The following is a 17069-nucleotide window of genomic DNA, read 5'->3' as shown; positions in this document are numbered from 1 at the left end:
ATCTTCGGCCAGTGAGGGGAGCCACTGGTTTGGTCTATGAGTGGCTCTAAATACTGCTGTGGTTCAGACTCTCACAGTTCTTCACTCTCTGAAGACTGTCTATTTCTTAACTGCTTCAAGATGCCCACATGTGATGAAAAAGAGATGAAAAGTGGGTTAATTACAGTAACTATATGTCTAACACCACTGTAAAGACACACTTTTTTACACAATTATTTTTAACTGAACTTGAAGGTGTTTATTGCATTCTATTTTTGGTGGAAAAAACGTCACATACGTGTGTTTAGCCCAACCTTGTGAAATACACAAAGCGCAGCTGGGGACGAGCATTTTCTACAGCTAGTCCTCTCCTGAGGACTCAGTCGTGAACTGCTCCACTGGAGTGAAGTCTTTCTTGCAGCAGCTGGGCACCAAGTCTAACGTTTATTAATTTTCTCCTTTCAGTATAGGCAGCAACTCACCATTTTCTTTCAGTTCCTAAAAATAAAAAAGGAAACAATAATATCATGCATACGTATATGTAAAAGATGAAAACATCTAAACAATGAAAGATCGCATCTATATCAGAGAACCCAAAGAAACACCTTATTGGATGAAAACTCCAATCCACCAACACACTTGAACAAAGGATCATGCCATAAAAACTGGGTACACTATCACAGTACAAAATTAAAGTTAAAAGGCATTCTAAAACGAACACCAACAGATTTTTTTAGCATTAGCGAATACAGCAATGAGAGCAACATGATGAAGCTTCCTATTTAAACAATAGCAATAAACAGGGAAAACGAACTTTGAGTGACTGAAAAAAGAAACACTGTGATATTAAGGTCCACTCAGATACAATGCACATGACACCTGTGGCCCTACAGGTGGTAAACAGGCTTCACTATTTCAACCAGACTTGGAAAAGCCATGGTACTAGTACGTAAATGTAAAGGCCAGAAACTGTTAAAGAGATGAAGTAATTCAGAAAGTTTTTTGTGCCTATCCTTCAGATCTAAAATATGGAATACAGCCATCAAGTTTAAAACATGACCATGGAAGATAAATAAGATTTTCTAGTTTAAGGTAAACACTTAATTTGATAGAACATTTCAGGTTCTTCCTAAGCTGCATGAACATCAATGAATAAAACCACTAAAATCCACTCGCACTGCTCTCTGGATTGAAGCCAAACAGGCATGATCCTGTCACACAAACTCAGACAGCAAGGTCTTGGGATCTTCTACCCATTTAACAAGCAGACCGTCCAGCTACACCAGAAGGCCAAACAGGGCCTCTCAGAGCACACGACTCAGAAGCAGCAGCAGGCCACGCGGCAAGGTGGGTGGGCCGGGTGGCCCTCGGGTGGAATCTGGCCACGGCTCCCTGGCTGCGACAGGGCAGACAGCTCCCCTAACTTCTGTCCATTTCCTCACCCGCTGGAGGAGGAGACGCGGCGGCCTACACGAAGAGCCAGAGGGGCCTGCCTGGCGTGGCGCAGGCCCTTCGGATGCCGCTGTGACTGTGAGCCAGTGGGTTAAACAGCAACGGATCTAAATATTCTGCCTCTCAAGTGTTTCTGCATCCAAACAGTCTGCAGTGATGAACCGTTTGCCCTTTAGAGGTAACGGTAACACACTGTGTGCATGTTAACCAGCAGATGTTTTCCTCAGGACACTGGCCTGTGGAGTCACTGAGTCTCCGAGCCGTTCATTCTTTCAGTAGCCACTCAACCACCAGAACGGCGTTCACGGCTCCTGCTGAGCGCAGTCAGGATTAACCCGCTGGCAACACAGCTGAGGCTTGAAGTTGGGGGTCTCCAACCCCTGGGCCACGGACCGGTACCGGTACAAGGCCTGTTAGGAACCGGGCCACACAGCAGGAGGCGAGCGGCGGACGAGTGAGCAAAGCCTCACCTGCCGCTCCCCATCGCTCGCGTCACCGCCTGAGCCACCCAGCCCCGCCCCTGGTCCGTGGAAAAACTGTCTTCCACGAAACCAGCCCCTGGTGCCAGAAAGGTTGGGGACCACTGCTTTAAGTGACCTAAAGGTGAAGAACTGCCCTCTGCCAGAAACAGACCAAAATGGCAACCTAACAACTATTCCCAGTTATCTTCTCAAAGAAAAACGTTAACACTATCGCACATTTCCAAATGTGTAAGTTCTTAGAAGGTGAGCACAGAAAGTCATATAACGAACACCCTGTTATATACCTAAGAAGTTGCCCGTGCAGCTCAGCTTTAGAATTAAATGAGATTTATTGATTGTATCTCCCCAAGAGCTACCAGTGGCTGAGGTACAGGCCATCAGACATTCAGACAAGAACAGGCTCAAGGGTATTCTGGTCGGAAGACAGTTTGTGTCTTACAAAAATAAAAAATAGATATAAGATAACGAATGCAGATCTACTTTTGTTGCCTCAGGGCTATTCAAAAGCCACTATGTTAAACCTTTTCTTTTTCCCTCCAGGAATGAGACAGTTTATTGGGGAAATGCCTCACTGGCTTGCTCAAGAAGTGTGATGTCAAACCTGGAACTGGACAGGAGACAAAATCTGGGCAGATGAAACCGTGGCCCTGTGTTCAGAAAACCTACCGGCACTCAGGGCTGGCCAGAGGTCTTTCACGGTACGAAAGCATGAGTTAAAAACTTTCATTTTAACTAGAGACAGCAGTACTTACCACTTGCTTTCCACTTAAAATACCAGGGATCTGACCTCAGGGAAAATCCTCAAACCGGCCAGGCCGAGGAGGGCCTGAGCCCTGGCAGCTCCACCACCCGCCTTTTGTGAAGGCTGGCGCTTCTGGAGCAGAGCCCTGCATTCCTGCCCAGGCCCTCCTGTGCCCACCCACTGCCACCCTCCTCCCACACCATGACGCCCAGGGTGGGCCTGGGTCGGGGGTAGGGTTTGAGGACGTGAAAGCTGCAGCTGCCCTCTGGGGTCCTGGGCTAATCAGGAGAGCACCGGAGCACACAGGTGCTACCAGGTAAGGGTGCCCTAAGTTCTGGACTTGAAATTCTGTAAGAAAAGTCATGTTCGTTTAAAATTCAGTTAGAATTTACTTAAAGCAAACCAAAGAAGGAAATTCATCATTAAAGACATGTAAGAAACAGCGTCCCTGAAACATGCTTACGATCTGACAGAGCTCTCCAGTGTTCTAGCATCTGAGAATCAAAGGGGGACTTGGAGATGACCTCAGGCCTCGGGGACACAGCCAGCAGGGCCAGGCCGACACTAGGTCTCAGGCCCTCAGGCCCTCAGCCCGGTGCTCTTCACGCCATCACCAAAGTGCATGTGAGTAAAGCAAAATAAAATGACACCAGAAAACAACATAATTACGATAATATAAATAGAAAAGGACAGGAGAACTTCAGGAGCAGGGGCAGAGCGAACACTTCTGGCCGGAAAGACTCTGTAAGTGACTCACAGAGAAAGGCCCTGAAGGGTACAGAAAGCATACTTCCGTATGAGATATGCAAGGAAATCCAAAGCAGAGACAGGGTGAAGGAAAGCTGAAAACATGGAAGAACTTAGTACAGTGTGAATAAATCAAGTTCTGAGCTCAGCCACACCCGGAGCCGCTCTGAATGCCCAGTCACACTTCAGACCCTGGTCAGCAGTCCCTCAAGAGCTGGAGGAGGTTGTGGAAGGAACCAGCGTGGCAGGGAAGGCCACACAGTAAGGGGGCTGATTTGCCCGGATGAGGTGAGAGCTGAGAGAACGACAGATATTATGGTCGTAAAGATGGTAATGCTGGTCTAGAAGTGATTAGATATGAGGCCAGGAAAGAGCATCGAGGACAACCCCAATGAAATAATTTTCAAACGCGCCCGGGTTTTCAGTTCTCTGGGCTCGCAGACGAACGAATCCCAACCTCACCTTAACGATGTCCAATCCTCCAACAAGCTCCCCTTTCACATACAGCTGAGGGTATGTCGGCCAGTTGGAGTAAGTTTTTAATCCTTGCCGAACCTACGGAAACAACAGGGACCCTGAAACCTTCCTGTCAGATTAGGATTAAATGATAATCCTAACGATTAAAACTAAGATAAAGGACTAAACATAAAACACAGAACTTACTTCTTCATCCTCCAAGATATCAAATGTCTCATATTCAACACTACAAAAAAGGAGAAAACATTTTAACAAGAAATACAGTTTTAGACAAAAATTATAAGAACTATTTGGTGTTCCAAAAAGTCAAGAAAAGTGAAACTATTTTGTTGCTAACAAAATTTACTGTGGAAACATAGAAATGATTTTACTTCTTAATCTGTCAGGTACTACACAAAATAAGTCAACCCAAGACACGAATTTATCTGGAGTTTTCTCTACACAGTGTCAGGTCAGACAGGGGTCGGCGACCTTTCTGTAAAGGGTGAGGCAGTAAACATCTCGGCCCTGCGAGCCATACAGCCTCTGCTCCAACCACTCACCTCTGCTGTGAAACACAGAAGCAGCCAGACAAGGCAGAGATGAAAGGACAGTGTTTCAATAAAACTCGATGTACGTAAGTAGGCGGCCAGCTGCAGTTTGCCAAGTTCAGGCTAGACTCAGCGTTCATGCAGCCCTGTTGGTAACACCCTCGCTCCATTTCCAGCCCCCTCGGCACTGCTGCTTCCTAACCTACTGGCAGCTGCTGAGGGTGCAGGAGAGAGCAGCCCTGCTGGTGCCCATGGACGGAGGCTGGGGGCTCACCAGCTGGGAAAAAACATTGCCAAACAACTCTACCCTCTGCAGACGTGCTTTCCACACAGCAATAAACTTTATCACAGAACACACACGGTATACTTTCTTTTTCTTTTTAATTATTTATTTTTGGCTGCGTTGGGTCTTCGTTGCTGCGCGCAGGCTTTCTCTTAGTTGCGGTGCACAGGCTTCTCGTTGCGGTGGCTTCTCTTGCCACAGAGCACAGGCTCTAGGTGTGCAGGCTTCAGTAGTTGTGACTCATGGGCTCAGCAGTTGTGGTTCACGGGCTCTAGAGCGCAGGCTCAGTAGTTGTGGCACACGGGCTTAGTTGCTCCGTGGCACGTGGGATCTTCCCAGACCAGGGATCAAACCCATGTCCCCTGCACTGGCAGGCAGATTCCTAACCACTGCGCCACCACGGCAGTCCCATATGCTATTTTCAATATGCACAAAACCAGTGAAAGTGTTGTGGCTTTATGCCATGTAATGAACACTACTTGTATAAATTAATGAAAATTCAACCACATCTACTCAGGGAGGATTTCATTACAAGGTGGTCAAAGAATTAGTAAGAATGTAAGATTGAATTCCTGCAGGGAGACTGTGGTTACACGTGCAATTCCAAAAAATTGGCCAAAGAAAATGCCACATATAAAGAAACAAATTTTGTCTTCCATAAAACCAAAACCATCTTCATAGGGAAATCTTGTTTACTGAGTAAACACATTCCAAAGAAGACTCTCCATGATGCAGGAAACAGTCAAAAACATAACCTGACAGGATAATCAGCAGCAAGTACCAAAAAAGGAGTGTTTGAAAGAAGAGCAAAAAAGATTAAAAGAAAAAAAAGAATCACCCAGTGTAAATCTCCCTTCAAGTTTAACTAAGGACGCAGATCTCCTAATTGACACAGTACGATACAAATATGAGTTCTGGAACTATCTATGAAGGATCTAAGAAGTGCTGGGCCTAAATGTACATAGGTATATAGAGTCACAGCAGCCAATATGTCTCCTAGAAGTTCACTGTAAAGGGTGCTTTTCACACCCCATACACACTAGGTACTCAGCCCCTCAAGGCACACATATTTTGGCTAGGGAAGGAACAGACAAGTGCAAGAATGGAGGAAAGGGGCTTCCCTGGTGACGCAGTGGTTGAGAGTCCGCCTGCCGATGCAGGGGACACGGGTTCGTGCCCCGGTCCGGGAAGATCCCACGTGCCGCGGAGCGGCTGGGCCCGTGAGACAAGGCCGCCGAGCCTGCGCGTCCGGAGCCTGTGCTCCGCAATGGGAGAGGCCACAGCAGTGAGAGGCCCGCGTACCACAAAAAAAAAAAAAAAAAAAAAAAAAAAAAGCTACAGTTAGAATCCTTACAATATTGAAAAGAAGCAGTTGAGAAATAATAAGGAAGAAAGATAAGCAGAAACATTTGACAACCCCATAGAACATGTGCTAAGTATCTCCAAACAAGTGGTTTGGTGTTTTCTTTGTTTTCGTTTGTCTTTTAATAAATTTATTTATTTTATTTATTTATTTCTGGCTGCGTTGGGTCTTCGTTGCTGCGCACGGGCTTTCTCTAGCTGCAGCGAGCAGGGGCTACTCTTCGTTGCGGTGCGCGGGCTTCTCATTGCTGTGGCTTCTCTTGCTGCGGAGCACAGGCTCTAGGTGTGTGGTCTTCAGAAGTTGTGGCACGTGGGCTCAGTAGTTGTGGCACACGGCGGGCTCTAGAGCGCAGGCTCAGTAGTTGTGGCTCACGGGCTTAGCTGCTCCGCGGCCTGTGAGATCTTCCCAGACCAGGGCTCGAACCCGTGTCCCCTGCACTGGCAGGCGGATTCTTAACCACTGCGCCACCAGGGAAGTACCAAGTGGTTTGGTTTTTAACCACAAAACTCAATTACAATTTTCTTACCCGGCAGCTCCATCACTAAGGAGAGCAAAAGCATGAGCTCTGCAACTTAATTTACCCTATTTCTCAGATCCAGACAATGGATCTTAATATGTATCCTATCAGTTTCATGAACTATTTGGAAACTAGAATATTTTTTTAAAGAAAATTAAAAACCTGTAATACACTTTCCCTAAAATATCTTTATGCATGGTAAGAACTCAGTTATCAAGTTTCCTCTGGGAAAGTAGACAAAGAGTTATTCTGATGACTGCCAGAATACCTCCTTTATGTTACCGATAGGTTGGACACTGGCCAGAAAATTCTATTGTGGTCTAAGCTAAAGCATTCGCAAAATGTTAGAGCAAAAATAAATAGATAAAAATATATGAACAGATATAACAACTGAAAAGCATCAGTGGCAGAACTGAAAAGTTAGCATTTCTTAAAACGTACCATTTGAAAACAAGATTTACTTACCCAGTACTATTTAGTATTTCCAGAATCTGTCTGCTGAAGCCACACTTAGCTTCCTAAATTTAGAAAAAAACCAATTTTAGGATGCACTGCATTTCCCACACAGCCCACTAGCATGGTTGTATCTAATGCTCTGTCAAGGGGGACAGCACCTGCAGAAGGCAGCCACCTCCCAGGGCCTCTTCACATCAAGAGCCGTCAGAGTAATAAGACCTGCACCTTCAGGACTGACCCATCCAGACGTCGTCCGAGACGCACAGCCCCTAGACTTACCTCGGTTTGTAACCACTGGAGATGACCCGTGCTCTAACATTATAACCTTTGTGGTCAGAAAGGTCCTGAGTGAAACCCTGAGGCTTCTGCTGCCCCTTCTCTATTTCACTCAGACGGCCTCAACTCCACCTTTCTGCAATGATTAGGGTCATTGTTTTCCTACTCCCAACTGGACTTCTACTCCCACTTTTTAAATCTACCTTTACACTATAGAGCACCAAACTCTTCTGAGGTTATGGAAAAATCTTACAGTTTTTTTCACGCCCCAGGATTCCAACTCCCAATCCTTTGGGAAAGACCTGGCACCACATAAACACCTTAACTGCACTAATGATTCTGTTCCCAGAATTTATGCATACTTCCTGGGCTTCCAGGAAAAAAAGGATAAAAATCTGCTTTAAATAACCACCAAGAAGAAAACAAAAAGGTATAATGCGGGAAGTAGAGAACCAAACTGCACACTCCAGGAGTCAACAGCAGCTAACAGAACCAGTCCAGTATTAACAGTGCTGACCACGTTAGCTGACAAAGTTTGGCAGCAGGAAGAAATGCACCCCACTCAGATTTGATGATAAAGTCAAGTAAAATGTAGATCACTTTGTTTTATCTCCATAAGCACCAACTGAGGCCTGGATAACTTCCTGCTACCACTACAGCTTCATTAGCTAAAGCCAGGAAAAAAAGATTTAAGTGTCCCCTTGCTGCAGATAACATCAAAAGAAATTTAAAATAAAACCATTTTTGAGTTCTTTACCTGTTTGTTTCCTTTCATAAAGAGCATCACAGAAGCTTTATTTGTCAGTACTTTGAGCCTGAAGAGAGAAAATGGATATAAAACGGCTCAGCTAAATTACTAAACAGCACTGTCACTCCGCTTCATGAGCAGCGAACATCTTTGAGGGAGAGCAGGATGAGGGTCCACAGCTTTGAGTGGCATTAAACAAGCAAACGCACTGACATTTTCCTTTATTTCACTGTCTCCCTGAGCCACTGTAAAACACAATATGGCTTTTTAAGGCAATGAGTGTGCCTTCAAGTTGCAAGTTAAGCCCATCAACTCACAGAACTAAAAAAATAATAATAACCAACTCAGTAAGGAATTGTTCAGTAAGGGACCTACAGACTGAGCCCACCCAGAATTTCCAGAACTAGACATGTGTGTCCCTTTCCCATCATAAGGCCCGCATGGCTCTACACTCTTCACGCCCACAAGGTCCCACCTGGAGGGAGAAGCGCTAAATCTTGGAGCACCAACCAACACCAGCGGCTAAAATCAAATGCTCTCGTCTTGACTTTATGTTTGGTACTTTATACCATCTTTCAAACCTCAGGATCTAACTGCTGTCAGGAATGCTAACCATCTACATGCAGCCTAGAGCCCAGTAACGACTCTCAGCAACAGCCCGCAGCAGGACAACGGGCTGCTGAAGGGGCTCTAGGCCCCAGTGGACAATGGTGGTCACAGCACCGTGTTCTCCTCCTTCCACGTGCTCTGGATCATTCATGGCTCCAAATCTCCTCAGAGAAAAAAGGTATCACAAACGAGACACACCAATCATGCACAAAGCTACGTCACATACACGTTCATGTGGTACAATCAGCTAATTCTCAGAAAGACCCCAATCACGCACCTGGAGACCCAACTACCGGGATCCAGGGAACCAAACAGGTCCCTCTGTCCCACCCACAGAGACATGGCCAAGCCCAGGAACTCAGGCTCCTGCACTCTGCTTTCCAGGAGCCCTTTAAATTTTTACTCAAAATATACTGGATATTACTTTCTATGTAATTCTAGCCAGTTATCTTCTGGTGTCTGAAACCACAGGAGATACAAATGCAGCACATCAGGAAAAGAGAGAGAAGGTCTGATGAAGACAGGGACAAAAACAACAGCAAAAGTGTATTCAACACAGAGGAAAATAAATGGAAAGCAAATACAAGTGTATCTGTAAAAAGAAATTAGAAAAAGCACAGCAGTCTTCTGAGGCCACACAGCCTCCATGGCCGCCAGGCCGCACAGCAGAAACCCAACTGGAGACACCAGAGCATCAAAGGAACACCAGGGGCAGCACTTTCTACCCACAAGGCAGTAAAGGCGCCAATCATGTGAGAAAATGTGGCACTTAAAGGTCAGCTCGACATATATGCAAACTATGAGGACTACTTCATGAATCAGAAACAGATAAATGAGGTGTTTATTATTAAACACTTTTAGAAAATCTCAAAATGTTAAATGATAAGAAAATTACACCAGGAAGTTTTACCTTACAAAGTCAAGCCCCGACTAGGAATGGCTGATATGCTGCTGTATTTCAAAATAAATTGCTTTTTAATCCTCTACATTAATTAATATTTATTACATTTAAAATCCTAACTTTAAGCCTTCCTACTGGCCAAAGCCCAAACTTTCTATAAGATAAAGTCTCTGAAAGCAGATTGAGATCCTTCATAAAACTAAGAGATTTTACAGCTCTAAAATCTCCTCAAATTTTTAAATTACCACAGTTCTTCGAAAGGCAGTGAGAAATCCCCCAAGTGTTTACACACGAACTCCATGCACAGCATCTGCTTTCCACACTCAACCACTTTTCACAGCGTTCTACCAGGATAGTGACAGCAACAGAAGAAAACACAAGTAAGCCAGCTTTAGGCTGTGAGCAGGAACTGCAACTAAAACCTGAACGCCAAGACAACTGGATCCCAGCTCCGAAATGGAGAGAACTAAAATTTGGTCGTTCCATGGTGACAATGACACTTCTATCAAACAAAGACTATCCTCCACATAATCATTAAATTGGTACAAAATTTTCTCCATCCAAATCAGACCTTCCCAAGTCTGCATGACTAGTTTGCAAATGACACAATTATGACTTTGGCATACAAAAGCAAATCTCTGATTTCTACATAGAAAGAGTAATGCAAAAACTGAAAATTTAAAAATGTTTTTAAAATAATAGCAGACTGAAACTTTTAAAACGCTTACCTTTCCTCTAACTTGGGGGCTTTGGGGCAAATTGTATCTAGTTCTTTAGATGCTTCTAGCTCCTAAAATAAACATACATGTAAGTTTAAGAAACATTTATTATAACATAAATCTCCTTGGTCATGCCATAATAGAAAATATTAATGAATCACCTCATCAGAAATACTTTGTATTTATTTCAGATTCATATTCATAAAGATAGAACCTTAAAAATTTTATACTTTAGATTTAATACAGCACTTCTAAAAGTATGCTTAAATGTGAAAATTCTTTATAAGGTCTAGTCTTCTCAAGTCTAACCTTAATTATATCCAGTCCTCCTATGAGCTCTCCAGAAACATAGAGCTGGGGATAGGTGGGCCAATTGGAATAGGTTTTGAGGCCCTGACGAACTTCTTCATCTGAGAAGACATCGAAGCTGCTAAACTGAATATTATGTTTGTTAAGAATTTCCACCATCTGCTTGCTGAAACCTGCATACAGAAAAAGAAAATCAAGAACTTAACTTCTCTCTCAAATACACACAATTTTAAATTAATTCAGATTACATGTTATCTACTGAACATAGATGCCTGCCTCTATTTTACCAATGATTTAATGAGCATGGCTGAATAGTACGTAATGAGGAAGTAAACTCCAAGAACCCCTTCTCTGACGCTGAACCACATCACACGTTCGGGTATGGCTTAACTTTTTAAAGTATCATGAGTTTAAACAAACAAAAACAAAGTATGTTTATTTATCGAAGTTCCTCTTCAATATTAGGTATTTTTGTTGTAGGAAAAACAGTACTGGCCAAAAAGCAGAGACCTCAAGCCCCAGCACCAGCTCCATTCACCAAGGGGAGGCACAGTTCAGGCCTGGACAGCCACCTCTGCCCCCTGCACTTTCCCATCAATCAGGGGACTGACGTGGATGCCCAGACAGTCCCTCCCAGCTCTGCTGTTCTGTGAATCTATGAGAATCAACACTGGGTGGAGGAAAAACTCTACAATTGTTATTTTTAACTAGTACTTGACCATACTTGGAAACCCAATTCTGTTTGTTTTCTACTGCCCTTTTACTACTTCCTGTGTACCCATTTCAACAGTTCTCAATTTTCATCATCCCTAAACAGAATAAATTAACAATCAAGAAGCAGTGTGTTCTTTTAGTCTAGAATGGATATAGCACATTGAATTTCAGAGCTATCTTCTCTGTTGTTATACATGAACTGCCAGTAGACTGCTGGTATCCTTTCTCATCTGGTGTCATAACTTGACAGTTTCTTTTCTAAAACTATTTATATTCCCCAAAGTATGTAATGTGATTTTTTTTTTACCTCACTGTAGTGACAATCTTATGTTCCATGATTTGATTATACTTTTTTTTTGTTCTGTACTTTTTTGACATCATTTTCTTATTATGACATTAGTACTGAAGAATAAGTGTGAATATCAGTCTTTTATAAACCTATTAGTCTTATCTGAAAAGAGAGTATTCTTCTTTCTATAAGCTAATTCTTCCCGATTGTTTTTCAATACTCTGTACTCTACTCTTTCACATTCCATCATTCTTCTTTTCAAACAGTCGTAATCCGCTGGAAAATAACCTTCAGATTCAAAATTCCTGGAAGATTTAACAGCATCTGCAATTATTTTCAAATAAAATCAAACCATGAAATTCAGTATAAAATTAATTGTATGAATAGGCTTTACCTGATGTCATGCAAAAAGCACTTTTACTATTAAAACATGGATCTATTACTGGCTCCAGACATTTTTAGATCTGCCGTTCACTGAGATGAAGTACCAGTATTTATTTGTATAGCACATAAGTTGCTTTTTCTACAACTGAAGTGTTAAGTTCATGTACAGCCTGAAGTAAAACACTGATTCTGAAATTTTTCATTCATCTGGGAGTTCATTAGTAAACAGCTAACGGCTGATTGCTGATAGTTATTCTGTTGCCAATATATTAACTCACTTCTACTGTAACTGGCTGAGAAAAAGCTTTATTTTTGCTTTAGGCAATTACATGCAGACTAGAAAGATTGATTGGTAGAGTTGCATTTTTAAGGGTTAAAGAGGCAGACTGGAATGTTACGTTTAAGGATAAAATAGTGAGAAGGCTTTATTCTAATAACAAAATGTTTACACCCACGTCTTTTAGGAAAAATGCACGCATGCAATAAAAATATTAAAAAGTAGAAAAACCACGTTTAACTGTCCCAGAACCACCATTTCTACCCACAATCATTTCTGCTCATGACAGAAGACATGAATAAGGAGCCTAACTGTCCCACTACGTAACAACAACGAGACCCTAAAGAACACTGTGGAGCCTGCAATGTTTTTGTGTCTGATTTAAAAAGTAAAACAGTTAGATGACTCTCACTGCAGGAGAAATTTTTGCACTGTGGTTCAAATACCTTTTGCTTTGCTAAAAGCTTTATTAGTAGAAATAGATACAAGAATTCCCAAATAACTTGATTAACCTGCATGTTGAAGGATTTATCATTCTGTTTAAAAAGATGTACATCTCAGCTCTTCTTGAAAATCATCCTAAAACATGAGAGCCCTCTCTTTCCTGTCCTCCTGAGCAGCACAGAATAAGGATAATCTAATTCTTTGATGACTGAGACCCTATCAGCATGTCAGGCTCCTAATACACCACACCATTCTCTACGTAGAGCCCAAAAGTGAAGGTCGAGAAGACAGAGATGTGCAGTGTGCAGGGGCTGGGCTGAGTCCAAGTAGATTCCAGGGCAGACACCGAAACGGCTTTCAAGGTCTCCTTGATGCAAAATTTAAATGTTATTCATTCATGTTTTTCTGATTAACTGAAAGCAAGGTGGGGGCCCACTAATGAAAAATGAAGTGTAGCTCTACTCCACAAAGGGCGTCCAAAGGGAGTAATGCATGTTACTGACGGTAGTGCTTTCAAAGTGAATTCTGTGCAAAATATGGAAATACCAGCCACTTGAGCTCATAAGCACTGATGGCCGTTCTTTTATACAGAAGGCTTTGCCTACGCCTCATCTCTAACATACCACCAGAAAAGCAAAAACAATTGTCCACTAAACAGGCTCAGAAAGGAAGAGGGTGAAAGTCGTATATATTCTTGTAAAAGAACAGTTTGAAGATAAAGACAGTTTGTGTAGCAGTGCACACAGAAAAGGACAAACAGAATCAGAGCAGCATCAGTGAACGAAGCAGCAGGGCACAGTCACAATAAAAGACTCCCAATTAATCCTTAAGTAGATGTTTTTTCAAAGAATACCAAAACTCTAAAATAATCTATTTACTATATGTGATAGAAAGACATGATGTAACAGAAACCAACATACTGGGAAACAGAAAAGCCTATTAAAGTGTAGTTATAAAAATTATGAATAAAATAAGTACTTGTATGGAATGAAACTGTTTATAATATGTATCTAAAAATATTTTTTAATTCCCCAAGTATTTATCTAAATGTCTATAATACAGCGTTTTTTCCTATTGCTCTGAAATGTTTCAGTTTCTTTTTTATTCTACCTCGTTATTTGTACAGTCTTCCAAATGTCACTCAGACGGTTAATATAAAAATGGCTAGAAATACATCATAAATCCAGTCTAATGAAAAGGTAAGCAGAAAAATGATTATTTCTAAGTATAATTCTAATTTATTTGAATAATCATATAACATCTGAATTGAAAAGGCTCTCCAAGACTGGCTCCAACCCCCAACACTCAAAGAAGAAGTGAAGTCACACGGAAGGTAACTGATTTGTACCTCAAGTTATCAAGGCAGGTGGCAGGCATAGGGGCAGTTAGGACTGCAGCTCACCTGTAGTGACATCTAGTCTGCGAGGCTTTCCAGTATATCTATCACCTTCCCCTCTGCTGCCTCAGAATACCCTCCCTAAGCTTCAGTTTTTACCACCTGCCAATTTCATTAGGTGATTATTCAGAAACGATTAAGAGAACACTACTGTTCATTCCCAAAGGAAATAATACTCTACTGGTTTTACTGTAGGTTTCCTGTGTATAACCTGTCCCACCGGTTCCTCCACATCTTACAACCAGTTCTACAGCACTTCAGGCTTCAATGAAGGTATTAAATAAAATCCACTGGACTGATTTAAGTCCCTGTTATTAGGTCACCACATAAAGTACCAGAAGTGATTTTCATGCCTGATGGGAGAAATTGAACCAGCTGCAACATCCATTAAAAACAAACAACCAAAACACAGAGACTATCTGTTGCTATCTTTGGTTAACTCTAGTATAGACTAAGTTAGCCTTTCAATACACAAACAGCAGGCATCTGACATGGAAATACTGGCAAGGAAAATTTTCAAGCATAACTGAGAGAAAAGGGAACCATTTCTTTATCTTCCTAAGATAGAATTCATCATGAAACTTTACGTTTAAAACTAGACTGTTTCGTCCGCCTGCCGATGCAGGGAGCACGGGTTCGTGACCTGGTCCGGGAGGATCCCGCGTGCCGCGGAGCGGCTGGGCCCGTGAGCCATGGCCGCTGAGCCTGCGGATCCGGAGCCTGTGCTCCGCAACGGGAGAGGCCACAGCAGTGAGAGGCCCGCGTACCGCAAAAAAAAAAAAAAAAAAAAAAAAAACTAGACTGTTTCTGGGGGCTTCCCTGGTGGCACAGTGGTTGAGAGTCCGCCTGCCGATGCAGGGGACACGGGTTCGTGCCCCGGTCCGGGAAGATCCCACATGCCGCGGAGCGCCTGGGCCCGTGAGCCATGGCCGCTGAGCCTGCGCGTCCGGAGCCTGTGCTCCGCAACGGGAGAGGCCACAGCAGTGAGAGGCCCGCGTACCACAAAAAAAAAAAAAAAAAAAAACTAGACTGTTTCATACTTTAATATGTAATTTGCTAACTATACAGGGAAAAATTTACAATTAACTTTATACTGGAAGCTTGGCTATATTATAAAGACACACTGGACATGCAGTAATCACATCAATAACACACTCAACTTTCCTGCCACCTGTCTTAATAAATCCCTCCTGTGCAGTTGAAACAAGCATGCATCACCAAAAGGCATTAAACGCTCCATTATGCAGCATAATAATGTTGTACAAGGCACAGTAAAAAGAAAACAACGTAACCCCAGCACCAGAGGGGCCAAGTAACTGAGACCTACTCAAGGACAGAATTCCAAGCATACCTGTGGTAAAACAATAAGAGTGACTATAAGCCACAGAAGTGGGAATCTTTAAATTATGAGCAGCTACAAACTGGAATTGACATCAGTGGTGAATAATACAGTCATGAGACGTTGAGAGAAAACAGGGAAAACAGAAGTACACCGGGTAGACACAGGAACACTACTGCAATTCTGTACATTTTCAAACTGCTGAATCTGGACTATGTGAATAAAAGGAGGCTGCCAAGAAAGAGAGGTAAGTGTTAAGAGCAAAATTAACTGAACAGCCCGAAAGCCCATTAATGGAGACAGCAGTCTGGCAGCCGGAACCTAATCCCAACTCTGCTACCCAGCGACCCGAGCAAGTCACCTTCACTGGGACTTAGGTAGTAGACAACAAAGATTTTGAATCAGATGATTTCCAAGATGCCTTTTGGTTCCAACATTCTCCGAGTCTACACTGCAAACGAGTTCTCACACCTAATTACAGAATCTCCTGGGAGTTATAACGTTTCCCGCTCTTCTAAGGGTGTCTGAACACAAGTATCAGATATATGGCGCAACCTGTACAGAGCGCATCGCCTCAACTGCGCCCCTCCCGGTGAGTATCCTCCGAGCAGCCCCTTACCACAGCGCGGCTCCTGAGGAGTTCCCTTCATGAACAACATGCAGCGGGCAGCGTGAGTTAACTTCTTCAGGCGAAGGCTGAGGTCTTCCTTCGGGTGCTCATTACCACTGGGTGGGAAGGAGCCACTAGATGCATGTCGTTGAACCTTTTTAGTCAACTCTGGGGCATGGGCACCATCTAATCGGTCCATTTTCTGAGAATTCTAAAGTTAAAAAAGTCATTTAGAGCATGTGTGCATTTCTTCATCATCTCTGTATTTTAGGCTCTAAAATTACAACGAGCACAAATCCATAGCTCTAGCCAGTTTTTAAAGAGGTCAACATTATCACTGGAAAAGTTTTTTAAACTGATTACAGATTACCTGCTATGCATCTCAATTTTAGAAATAAATAATTGTTTTCTTTTTTCCTTTTTAGGAACATACTAGGAAAACGGCACTACTTCTCAAACCAGGTCAGAAAGGATTTCCCCACCCTCGCTGGGATCAAATCTACTCTTAAGTATAAATGAGGTACCTGGGGGACCATGCTAACACCCAGAGGTACCCTGAAGCACTGATTCGCACCCACTTCCTAAAGGAGTCATTAATCAAACCAGAACCAGCCAGATGTTTCATTACGTCCAGGCACATGCCCCAAACAACCAACTTCTGACCCAACTCAGGGAACATTCTGGGTTTACAACCACGTATCTAGAATTTTTCTCCAATCCTGGTGGCTGGACCTCCACAGTCCATGCCCCTTTTCCAGGACCCCTAAGGGCAAGCAAACAATCAGACTACAAGAAGGGCAAAGCCAGGAGCAAGCAAATGCCTAATGTTTAGGGAGCAGGGGAGAGGGCAAAGGAACCAGCACGGACAGCCCGTGGCCCACTGCAGACAGACGACCTCTTCTGCCATCTTATCCTTACCTTGAAAAACAGAAAGGTGGGAACAGAACTAATTTCATATTTTTCAGATACTTCAGGAACAGCTTCAGCTTCCAACTTTAAAATAAAAGAATTTAAGCGTGATTATAA

The 17069-nt window shown here is 43.0% G+C and overlaps 1 protein-coding gene across 5 annotated transcripts in view; it reads right to left on the bottom strand.

Moving 5' to 3' along the window:
• Positions 1-212: 212 nt before the first annotated feature.
• GLRX3 (glutaredoxin 3) overlaps positions 213-17069 on the bottom strand; it is a 31166-nt gene continuing 14309 nt past the window's right edge. For 2 of the 5 annotated variants that reach the window (XM_032608144.1, XM_032608143.1), the window contains 9 exons: positions 16962-17036; positions 16053-16254; positions 10591-10763; positions 10291-10352; positions 8062-8119; positions 7038-7090; positions 4066-4105; positions 3865-3957; positions 213-477 (listed from right to left, as the gene is read on the bottom strand). In XM_032608144.1, the coding sequence (XP_032464035.1) occupies positions 427-477; positions 3865-3957; positions 4066-4105; positions 7038-7090; positions 8062-8119; positions 10291-10352; positions 10591-10763; positions 16053-16242 (720 nt within the window). In that variant the 5' untranslated portion in view covers positions 16243-16254; positions 16962-17036 and the 3' untranslated portion in view covers positions 213-426. Of the gene's footprint in view, positions 3958-4065; positions 4106-7037; positions 7091-8061; positions 8120-10290; positions 10353-10590; positions 10764-16052; positions 16255-16961; positions 17037-17069 lie in introns of all 5 variants that reach the window. The other 3 variants (XM_032608141.1, XM_032608140.1, XM_032608142.1) reach the window with 3 other exon arrangements.

Source organism: Phocoena sinus, chromosome 16 (assembly GCF_008692025.1).
Source record: "Phocoena sinus isolate mPhoSin1 chromosome 16, mPhoSin1.pri, whole genome shotgun sequence".
Taxonomy (NCBI): domain Eukaryota; kingdom Metazoa; phylum Chordata; class Mammalia; order Artiodactyla; family Phocoenidae; genus Phocoena; species Phocoena sinus.
The sequence above is the reverse complement of the archived record's forward strand: the minus strand, read 5'-3'. Positions and strand labels throughout refer to the sequence as shown.